The following is an 11,994-nucleotide window of genomic DNA, read 5'->3' as shown; positions in this document are numbered from 1 at the left end:
ACAAATTGTAAAATCAGTCAGATGTTCATATGCCACGATACTGATACATTCATAATGTCAATATTGGACAGTATTATCAGCAGCATCAATATATTGGTCACACTCGTATGTCAACACACACACAACCCACAGAGCAGCTGGCATTCATTCAGATGTCTCATCTAGCCAAGATGGAACAATTCTACTCTTCTTTCAGTTGTTTTGTAAGATCCTAAGAGGGACAATGGAGTTTGGTTGACATATTCTTGTTTCAACCAAGTACTCTGGCTTGGTAAATGGCAGTATTGAGGTTTAAATAGATGCTTAAAAGTGGGAGGGGAAATAAACTAACAATCTTCCAGAGCTCAGGAAGCCATCAGTGTTTAGATGTTGTCAGTTTTGTATTGTTAATACAGATACTTTAAAATAATAATGAATAATAAAAAAACACTGGTGTAAGCTAGCACTTATTGTGATTCTTATGTAAAATATATTTCAAAAAAATTGCTGAGTCAGTTAAATCTTCATTGGAGACTTTGTGCTGCAGATCATAAAATCAAAGTGGAGCTCGCTTTCGTGGTTGTGACCGCTTACTTTATTTCTTGCTGTAGTGTTCTACTGCATTCTAGTGGTCAAATATTGAATTGCAGCCGGAAATAAATAAAGCAGCAACTGGGTGTACTGTAATGAATGTGACTGAAAAAGGAATCAGCATAACTTCCGCAGTATAGTTCATTGTAAATATAGTTTGTGATGTGGGTTTATTTGCTAAGGAAATATTTTGTTTACTTGTAAGGAGAAGGTGGGTCCCATGACAGTGTAAATTCAGGAACATGCTGCATAACTTGTAATCCAACTGATCCTGAGCAAAGCTTTACAAAAATCATGTTTACAGATGGTGCAATGGGGGTGAAAATGGCCGGAACAGGTGGAACCAAAACCTTCTCATTAAAAGAGAAAATAAAACAGGTTTATTAGCAAATAAAAAGGCAGAGTGCAGTGTTTGTGTGGCTTGTGTGTAATGCATGCTGATACATCGTGCGTCAAAGCCCTGCAGGATGACAATCACAAACACGCCTCCAGACTTCCAGACTGTCAGGACATCTGTCATTGCTGACAGTCATATGCCCCATTGTGTGTGTGTGTGTGTGTGTGTGTGTGTGTGTGTGTGTGTGTGTGTGTGTGTGTGTGTGTGTGTGTGTGTTAGAAGGAGAGAGACAGAGAGAGAGAGATGGATGGGTGAATGTTTGGCAGTGGGTCATTCCAGAGAACATGGCAACAGCCGGCCCTCTTAAACATTCATGTTTGGTATTCTCATTGGCATTATTTTTTTCTCCATTAAACATCAAAGGAGCAGAACTATAGAAGCCTTGTGAGATGATATTAAGATATACATAAATACAGTAGTCAATACAAACATTTTCACATATGAGAGAGCTTTGGTAGTGCCATGAAATGAGACTGAACTTAGACTCTTAAAATATGTATCATCAGAACTAACAATAATCCCCAAAACAACCGATTTTTAAAAAACTCATCCATTTTCTATACCATTTTTCTTTAAGGGACATGGGAGGGGGGCTATCCCAGCTGATATTGGGCAAGAGGCGGGGTACACCTTGGGCAGGTCACTAGTCTATCACAGGGGCCATCAGGAGCAATTAGGGACTCAGTATCTTGCTCAAGGATACTTCAACATGGTCACCAGAGGAAGAGAGGATCGAACCAGCGACCCTTAAGTTGCTGGACTGCCATTCTACCTCTGAGCCATGCCATTCTTTTCCTGTCCAAAGGGGAAATATAAGGTGTGACAGCAACAAGTAGAAGCAAAAAAAAAAAGAGCATCTAAAACTTATAAATTTAAAAACAAGTTAAACAATTCAATATAAATGCAAGCAAATGTATAAGATATGTGGAATAAACATTAGTCCAGCCAAATATGAACTTTAAATTAAATGAATCTTTTTTGTAGTTCGTTTTGAGTGTTTACATCTGCATCATTAGAGTCATGACATCCTTTAATAGGCTTTACAAACCTGTTGAGATGGACATGGTGCAATAAACCTCCACGCAGATATCTAGTGAATTCAGTCAGAATTGAAGGTTGGATGCGTGTATGCTCTTCAGACACAAGGGGGAACACTTTACACATATTTGGAAAAATGATGTGGAAGCTGTATTGGTTGAGAAGAAATGAAGTGCAGATGGCTTTTGTAATAGATAATATCTATCTAGATAATGTACTGTATATATTATGTTTTATGGTTCTAAAACAATCCCACAGGCAAGGTGTGTTGTAGGCCAACCAAGAATGATGGTTAATGTTACCATGGGTTTCCTAACCATGGATTAATATTGAAAATACACTCAATGGCAAACAAAATTCATGAGACATGTTTTGTTTTAGGAAAAAATCTCAATCAATTAACACCAATTTTATGAATTTGAAAGCCTAAATGCAATCGCTACAAGTAAAAAGCTTACCTTAGGCTATAAATAAACAACATCATGGATGCATGACTCCAGCATCATTAAAATCATTTTTGCTCCTCTTCTGTTTTCGCAGTGATGACGTTTAATGTATGTGACAACCTCTGTAGTATTCGATACTGGGATTTGTACTTTAAATATTATTTGTAAATAACACTGGTAGTTTTGGAACCAGAACTAACCATTTTTGTACTTAAATCAGTGCCATGTCCACACAGGAAGTTAGAATTATCTTTCACATACCCAATCAATAAATGGTGATTCTTTTTTTAAAGCCTACTACCAGCTTTAACTCTCAGGTCTGATTTTTGTTGATATTATTTCCTTTGTGCTCTCTGAGAATTCGGGGCGAACAAATTATTTTATAACTCTGCTGCAGGTTGATGTTATGCTGTTACTGGCCCAACCTCAGTTACAATATTCAACATCCAGAACAATTATGTGGACATTTAGCGCAAATAGTGATGATATACTGAATGAATGGCAAAAAAATGACAAATGTAAGACATATGCCACCAGATGTTCACCTAAAGAACCTTTAACCTACAGAACCCCCTAATGCTATATGAGGGAAAGTCTATAGAGGAGTGATAGACATTCTTTAGCCAGAGTTTTTCTGAAGCTTCTTTTGAAATTTGTGCTAAACAGACCACCGCTCTTTATCCAGACCAGCGGTTCCCATCCTTTTTAGATGCAACTCTCCATAATAATTGTTATCATATTGTTATTCATGGGTGAGGATTAAATAAATGGGTATGTTAACACAGAAATAAAATCCAGTATCATTACTATCTCTCAGACCTAAGCTACATTTTGTTTTATAAGTTCTCCTAATTTTAAGTACAGAAAAACTTTTAGTGTCACATTATCTACATGCCGCATTATATCTCTACAGGTGTAGAAGGTTCAAAAAAGTTTTTTTTCACATAACCTACTCCAAGAGCTAATCTCATGACTCCTGTGGGCATCCCAACCCTAGTTGATGACCTGATCTAGACAGACATCAAGTTTCTTACAAAAATTAAAGTTTATATAACCTTGTTTTATTTTTGCAATACTTTTACATTTATAGTGATTGATATCACCATTAGTTCCACATGTCAATACAATAGTGACTATAGCACCAAAGCCACAATTTTCCCGTGGTTGTCTTTGTGTAAAACTTAATTTTAGATCTGGTTGTACTTTTTATTTGTCAGTGGTAGCGTGATAATAAAAACATTCAGCCTGCTGCTGTCAGTTCGCCCTCCAGCCCCCTTTCCCTTCATAGTCCTCTCAAGGGTTCCCCATTCACAAAGCTGCCTGTCTGACTCTACCCAGGGTAGAGAGAGAGAGAGAGAGAGAGAGAGAGAGAGAGAGAGAGAGAGAGAGAGAGAGAGAGAGAGAGAGAGCTTTGAGACCACCCTCTTCCTCACTTGGCTGCATTCGGTTTACCGACATCGGAGAAGCGACCATGCTGTGGAAACTAGTTGAGAATGTCAAGTATGAAGATATTTATGAGGTAACGTTTCCGTCCAGCTGCCTGTCTGTTGCTCATTAGGCATGCTTTAAAGGATAAATGGCGTGTTTTCTCTCGCTCTCGCTTTCTCTCTCGCTCTCTCTCTAAAATCTGTGCGTGTGTGTGTGAGTGCGTGTGTGTGTGTGTGTGTGTGTGCGCGCGCGCGTGTGTGTGTTAGGTGAGGTGTTTTCCAAGAGGCCTGTTATTTCTAGTGAATGTGATTATGAAAAGGAGGACGTCTCTCCAGAAGTCAGTCTCTTTGGAGGATATTGGCGCCGACATATTTTTACCTTTTTTTTTGGCGAAGGTCATTTTCAATTTGGACAATATGATGAAACATGAAAAAATATGACCAAGAAAATGATAATTCGTCATTATCTTTTTATTTTGAAATTACAAATGTTTATATGCCAGAGCACTTTCTTTAAAAAAAACAAATAGGTAACCTGTTCCCGTTTCAAATACAAAATTAAAACTTTTCAAGACTAAAATATCTGAAAAAGTTTGGAATAAAACATGTAACGCTGTAGAAACATTCATTCAGGAAAAACACAATGTAATTTTCGTTTTAAAGACAGAAATAGCTTTAAAGGAGGTGCAGGGTCAGACCCGGGTGCTGATGTGTCAGATAAATCATTTGGCTATTATCCCAGAACAATAATTCACGCCTAACATGAGACAAGAGGAAGCAAAGGGTAGAAACACCGCCGCGCGGGGGTGCGCAGTGCCAATGCTGCTGCTGCTCCGGCTCGCGCAGAATGAGCTTGAACACAAAGCGCAAGAAAAAGGGCATGCTGCTCGCGAGGCCCGGATCGCCTCAACTCGGCGGGAAACCCTCTTCTCTTACCGCACATGGCTTTTCTCCCACGGCGCAAGGGATGAATGGATGTGAAGTTGTTAAGCGTTAATCAAGCCACCCAAGAGGGCAGAAAGAGGCCAGTGGACGACAAAATCATGTTCTTTTGACTCGTTTGCACTAGCCTCTCACAAGCATTGTATGGCAAGTTGTAGCCAATAAAAGGCCTACCACACAACTGTAGGTCCCCTAATTTAAACTTATTTATCGTGTTGATTTTTCAGTAAAACGTACTGGAGTTATTTGGGAGGAATTCGTTTACCTTGTGGAGGTAGACTACAATCTGTGCGTAAAAGGAAACCGTTTAGTTTGAAGCTTGTCCATCCATCATATTCAACACCTGGCGAATGGAGGCACAAAGATGTCTGTTTACCAACCTCGCTGTGCTATATTGTCTTTATTTCAAAGTAAAATGTTTCGGGCAAAGCTTTTCTTAATGACTGAATGTTTTGCAGTCTCTCGTTACAACATTTTTTTTTTCCCAAACCCGAAGAGCATTTTTCTGTGACGGGGAATTCCTCACGGCTCTGTGAGGGAGTCCTCGCTCTATCTCCCGCTGTTTAGCTCTCCATGGAATTTCAACGTCACTCACGGTTGCGCGAGAGCCTTCACGCTCCGTGTGTCCCCAGTCCCTTGCCTCGCGCGCATTAATATTCCTGTAAGTCTCAGTCATGAATAACAATTACACCGTATACCGGGGGTAGGGGCGGGAGCTCGGTGCTCACACTCAGAGCGGCGGCAGCACCGGGAGGGTCTGGATGGAGCTGTAGACCAGGCCAAGCCTAAAGATATACACGTGCGGCTTTTCGGTGGAGAAAGTTCGGGTATCTTGCTCTCTATCTTTCTGTGAGACACGTGTGACACCACCAGGGGTTATACAGATGTTAGTTCACTCCTACTCTACCGCGGTGAGTCTGGCTTTAACAACCCACTATCTCCATCTCGGAGGTAGAGCTATTTTAAATGGGGCTATAATATTTGTCCTCCAGGCTCTTTAGTTCAGCAGAGTATTCTAATAATCATTGTAGGCCTCCATGTTTTTATTTCCTCGAAAGCAGCTGATTTGACTCTTTTCTTCTCTGCACCCTCCTCAAGGACCGGCATGACGGTGTCTCGAGCCACAGCTCGCGCCTGTCCCAGCTGGGCTCGGTATCGCACGCGGGTCCTTACTCCAGCGCACCACCGCTGTCTCACGCGCCCTCGTCGGACTTCCAACCTCCGTACTTCCCTCCACCATACCAGCCGCTCGCTCACTACCAGAGCCAGGACCCGTACTCACACGTGAGTGACCCGTACTCCCTGAACTCCCTACATCAGAGTCAACAAGGCGCATGGGGGGCACGGCAACGACAGGACGCCGCCGGAGACCGGATGGACAGCTCCGCGTTGCTGGCGCAGCCTCGGGCTTCGCTGCCTCAGCTGTCTGGGCTGGACCCGCGGCGGGACTACAGCGGGGTGCGGCGGCCCGACGTGCTGCTGCACTCGGCTCACCCGGGACTGGAGCCCGGTATGGGCGACGGACTGCTGCACGGGCTGCACGGTATGGAGGACGTTCAGGTGAGACTTCTGACATTTCTGTGACTTTAAGGCATAAAAGCATACATACATACATACATACATACATACATACATACATACATACATACATACCACATCCAATTATTGTGATTTATCAGTGTTATTTTTAAGATTTTTGGATCAGTAGGTAAAAAACAGATCACTTTCCAGTCAAATGTTTTAGTTGGGTTCCACCAGGGTCTTTTTTGACAAATGAAATCTGACACAAAATTATAATGCAACTAAATCTTCCATTTAATAGAAACATAATTATGGATTTTAAATCAACACGAGTGCTGGGTTTGTTTGCAAATGTAAACTAGATGAAAGGAAATTACGGGTAATTATTGACTGTCGTCCTCCTTGTGTCATTAGAGATGAGGTCAGTGAACTCAGAATCTCCCTCAGGGCTGGGCTCACACGGCAGCTGTAGCCAGAGCTCAAATGGCCCGAGGCTGAACAAACTGATACGTCATTTTGATGAAAATATGATGATACTGAGCTTCACAAATAACTGTTTGGATCAAATGTTTCTTATGCCTCTATTGCCAAGATATACACATAAAATGCATTGAAACCTATTTGATTTATGGAAGCTGAATTTGTATTATCATTAATATTTTTCGTTATTGTCGTTTTCTGGATTTTTTTTTTTAAGACTAAGCTTAAGAGTGGGTGAAATGGATTTTAAACTATGAGACCTCATCTTCTCGTTCCCCTGCAGGGCAAAACCATCACGAATTGTTTGCCATTTAACCTCCACAATCGCTTCTCATTTCCAGCATTTCGTATTTATACCACGAAGTTATTAACCCCGCATACATTTACTTTAACAAATTACGGTTTTTTTTACACGAGTGTGAGGCAATTACTACAAGTGGTTCATTTAATAATGCCTCCTTCATCATTCAGGTCGAAATGAATAAAGTCACTAATGGATTATAAACCGTATTTGTTTGCAATGGAAACAAATACTCGCACATTTTTTATTGGTTTAAATGAGCTGATTTTGTTGGAATATGTGTGATGAAACATCTAAGTTTGACATTAAGTGGGCTTTATATGGGTCATCTTGTGCAGCACTGTACAATGGGGAATATTTTTCTTTGTTTTAACAGACCATTGACGACACCAACGGAACGAACATTCTGGATCAGTCGGTCATTAAGAAAGGTAAACACACAGTCTCTCTCTCTCTGTCTCTCTCTCTCTCTCTCTCACACACACACACACACACACACACACACACACACACACACACTTGTCCATGCTGATTTGCTGTTAGGTGACAACTGAAATGAAAATGAAAATTTTGATATTAATGGCCGCGTATGATTCTTGAAGGTTCATATATATATATATATATATATATATATATATATATATATATATATATATATATATATATATATATATATATATATATATATATATATATATATATGAACCAGCAACCGAAGGGTCGCTGGTTCGAACCTCACTTCCCCGATACTGAGCCTCTAATTACTCCTGATGGCCCTGCGACGGACTGGCGACCTATCTAAGGGGGTGTACCCCGCCCCATGTTAAGATGGGATAACAACATATATATATATATATATATATAGAGAGAGAGAGAGAGAGAGAGAGAGAGAGAGAGAGAGAGAGAGAGAGAGAGAGAGAGAGAGAGAGAGATGCGGATTTTAACATATCTAGAGGTGCCACTACATTTGGCGTCATTTGGCACCAGAGGGACCTAAACGGGATCAATTCAGCTCCAGGGTGTGCCAGCGTCCTCCTCCAAGGGTCCAAGATGGGAAGTTAAAACAGGTTTACGATTCCAGTTCTCCTTGCCTGCATGTGTGTCATTGTCAGACTGCCTCTGATGATGTGTCGTGATTTAGTTACGGGATGTTGAGTGACTGAACTCCCTGCGGGGCATTTAAGCCGCTGATGTAATAAATGGGACCGCTCACGGAGATCTCGTGAGCTCGTTTAGAGCTAATCTGCGGTATTATCCCCCGTGGAGCTATCAAAGCCCTTTCACACTGGCCCCTATGCGTGCACGCACGAGCTTGCCTTTTTGCGCCATTAGCGCGCGCATTAACACGCCGGGATGAGCAGGCATCCAGTGGTGCTCGTGGAGGAACCACAGGGAGGTGGCTAATGCGAGTTGGGAGAGCGAGCCAATCAACAATCGATAATGTTGTAATGATAATGTCGCGCAACATTAAATAACAGTAAATGGCCGGCGCGTGGGCGCCTCATTAGGCCGGAACCCTCCTGATCAAAGTTCATCATCAGCACCTACCACCACGATGATATTTTAAACACACATTCATCTCCCCTCCCCTCTCATAGTTCCCATGCCGCCTAAGAACGTTGGCTCTTTGATGCTCGGCAAGGACGGCCTGATCGGGGGAGTAACCGTCAACATTAACGAGCTCTTCTGTTCAGTACCCGGCCGCCTGTCTCTCCTCAGCTCCACCTCCAAGTACAAAGTGACTGTAGGGGAGGTGCAGAGGAGACTGTCCCCGCCCGAGTGCCTCAACGCCTCCTTGTTGGGGGGGGTGTTGAGAAGGTAGGAATCTCGTGATGAAATCACTTGGACATTCAAAAATATACTTACATGTCAGTTGTAAATAAATAGTATTATAGATACAGCCTGGAATTTATTTTCGACTTGACATAATTATCTGGGGAAAGTGAAGCACAGGATAAACTATCCTTTTATACATCTATTTTTGAAAATTATAAGGATATTTTCAAAAAATTTTTTTTTAAAAAGTGCACATATAATACCTGTCCTGGTGGCTTGATTTTCTATGTTGGTTTGATTTGTTTTGACAGAGCAAAGTCCAAAAACGGTGGAAAGTGTCTGAGGGAAAAGCTGGAGAAGATTGGATTGAATTTACCTGCTGGAAGACGCAAGGCTGCAAATGTCACGTTACTAACATCACTTGTAGAAGGTGATTACGTAATTGTTTTTGATACTTTAAATTAGAAATGAAAACTCAGAACAGAAAAAAAACACGATCTCCTGTGAAACCTCACAAATACATTCAGATCCCACGTTGACTGAAAAAGCAAAGGTCATGACCTCAAGGGTTTGGCAAGATTATTAATGTCATATACAAATACAGACCCAGGAAGGCTGATGAGCTCAGGATGTGAAATCAATTAAAAATCAATGGTCAAAGCTTGCCTTTCTGTGTTAGGTTTACTTTTGAATATAAATAACATTTTTCAAATGCATAAATGGGGCTACAAGGAATGTATTTTCATGAAATAGGGTAGTTCTTCTCTAAACTCCTTATCTGCTAGAAAAAGACAAACAATTCAAAAAATTACAATCAATATATTTCATATTTGTCAGCGTCACACTGCTTGTGCTCATTTATGTAAAGTGGGAATTTTTTTCTTGATCTTTTTCCACCAAATCACGAATATTGGCTTACATCGTCACTTTTCACAATGACGTGTTAAAAAAAAACTAAACTAAACTTGTTTTTCGCCAGCTAAGCATGAAGCACGTGAAGAAAACATCGTGTCGTTTTGAACTGAATATCGTTAACAAACTGGGATCACTGCATGTAGTTGTTTTTTTCCCCAAAATGAATAAATAAACAAATACGGTGGATCCTCGGCAAGTGGGTCTAAAAACTGAATGTTGCCAGATTCTCCAAGACAGACATTTGCTTTAACATGTGTTTCACACTCGAATCTTCACATGCGGCTAATATTTTTATTTGCATCATAGCTGCTTTGACACCACACACTTACCTCCCCTCAGGTGAAGCGGTGCACCTGGCCCGGGATTTCGGTTACATCTGCGAGACAGAATTTCCCACCAAAGCCGTGAGCGAGTACCTCAACCGGCAGCACACGGACCCCAACGAGCTGCACACGCGGAAAAACATGCTGTTGGCGACCAAGTGAGTTAAAAAAAAACAAAAAAAAAACAAAAACAAAAAAAAACGACTCAGATATTGGTGTGTTTAAAGGGAAAATGACCATAGCGTGGCCTTCGGAAGCATTGAAACACATGTAATCTGCGCAAACATCATATTATTATCATTTAAAATAAATAATTAAATGAATAAAACTCCTAGAGACCTTTCCACTTTAGCCCAACAGATTCTTTTGTTTCAGTGTAGGATCATTTCTGGTGAATGAAACAATGAAATGAAATGAAATTCATTTTCCGAGGCCTCTGTGGGCCCTTGGAATAATACCCTGAGGGTTCAAACCTTGCAGTGAACATGTAGTGATGATATTTAGAGGTTATTTTATTGTTAAGATGTTTGTGCAGATGTTGTGTTTTCTTGACAAAATATATGCAATTTGTTATAGGTGTAATGTAAAATTAGACTGCTAATTCAATAAGAACACCTCTGAATAATCAAGAAAGAAATGAATTCTGCATTGAACAAACACAAATGAGCTAAGCACACTTTTCTATGAAATACAAACTAATTTAGTAAAAATATCCAAACAAATCCATCTCTATTAGCAAGATTATATCACATCATTTTGTATCTCTACAAGCGCTCCCTTTTACAGGAGACCTTTAGTTTAGGATGAACCTGGTTTTACTAGAACAATTTTATGAGACCTACAGAACCCACAGACATAAAATACAAGCTGTAGGTTGATAGTGTATGTTTGACCTCTGCTTCTAGATAAAGTTACTAATATATTTTGATAGCTGTAAAACTGTGGAACTGAATCCAGGTTTTATACCATCCAGCAGTGGAGCAGCACAGATTATTTAAGAAGATAGACATGTAATGTAGATTCAATAATGGATTTTTGCATATTTGTATCCAATCAAAAAAAAAAAAAAGCCCTAATCCTCTTCCCTGTACACTGATTTCCCTCAAATAGAAGAAGTCTGAAATTCATAGGACAAAATTTAAGTTGGTACATTTTTACCAGGCCTGCATGAGTGAGTAGATCCACATACACTCCTCAGTATGTACAATGTGTTCAATGGTAGATGTCTGATAATCAGATTCAAACCTGTTCCAATACTGTGTGTCGGTGCTGCCTGTTAGAAATTCATTATTTAGCAGTGAAGTGTTTCAAGTCATCAGAAAACAACAGTGAGAGCCTTGAGTGTACCCCGGGGTGGAGGCTTCTCCTCTCCACTCAACTAACCCCAGCTGGGCTCGGCCTGCACAGCCTGTCACTCATTCACTGCAGCTCTGCCCTTAGGCTGCTTACTGTTTGTGTGTGTGTGTGTGTGTGTGTGTGTGTATGTGTATCTCTGTGTGTGTGTGTGTGTGTGTGTGTGTGTGTGTGTGTGTGTGTGCGCGTGTGCAAGTATGAGAGGCAAGTAGAAGATAGATCCCTTAAATATAAATATGGGCCTAAAACCAGGTGATTTTCTAAAATGTAATAAGGAGAAAAAGAGCTTTATTTAAGTTTTAGTTTTCCAAGAAATCTTGATTTTTCACAGTTGTAACTAAGAATTCCACCCAATGTGGACAACTTAAATCCAATATTGTTTTGCCTTTAGTTGCACTTAAACTGTCAGACATTAATTGCTCATAATCTTGTAATTAAATTGAGTTTTTTTCAAAGAACCTGATATTTCTCATTGAATTAGGAATTGGGAACAGCTTTATGGGCA

At 40.5% G+C, this 11,994-nt stretch overlaps 1 protein-coding gene across 2 annotated transcripts in view; it reads left to right on the top strand.

Moving 5' to 3' along the window:
• The first annotated feature begins 3,902 nt into the window (after nt 1-3,902).
• tfap2b (transcription factor AP-2 beta) overlaps nt 3,903-11,994 on the top strand; it is a 10,183-nt gene continuing 2,091 nt past the window's right edge. Inside the window, exons 1-6 of one of the 2 annotated variants that reach the window (XM_086189226.1) lie at nt 3,903-3,970; nt 5,919-6,380; nt 7,499-7,553; nt 8,721-8,940; nt 9,210-9,328; nt 10,153-10,294. In XM_086189226.1, coding sequence (XP_086045352.1) covers nt 3,923-3,970; nt 5,919-6,380; nt 7,499-7,553; nt 8,721-8,940; nt 9,210-9,328; nt 10,153-10,294 — 1,046 coding nt within the window. In that variant the 5' untranslated portion in view covers nt 3,903-3,922. Of the gene's footprint in view, nt 3,971-4,804; nt 5,732-5,918; nt 6,381-7,498; nt 7,554-8,720; nt 8,941-9,209; nt 9,329-10,152; nt 10,295-11,994 lie in introns of those variants that run through there. The other variant, XM_086189227.1, reaches the window with a different exon arrangement.

The sequence above is a fragment of the Aulostomus chinensis genome, chromosome 20 (genome assembly GCF_037954235.1).
Source record: "Aulostomus chinensis isolate RoL2024-O1b breed Wild chromosome 20, RoL_Achi_v1.0, whole genome shotgun sequence".
Classification (NCBI taxonomy): domain Eukaryota; kingdom Metazoa; phylum Chordata; class Actinopteri; order Syngnathiformes; family Aulostomidae; genus Aulostomus; species Aulostomus chinensis.
This window is presented reverse-complemented; position numbering and strand designations above follow the sequence as displayed.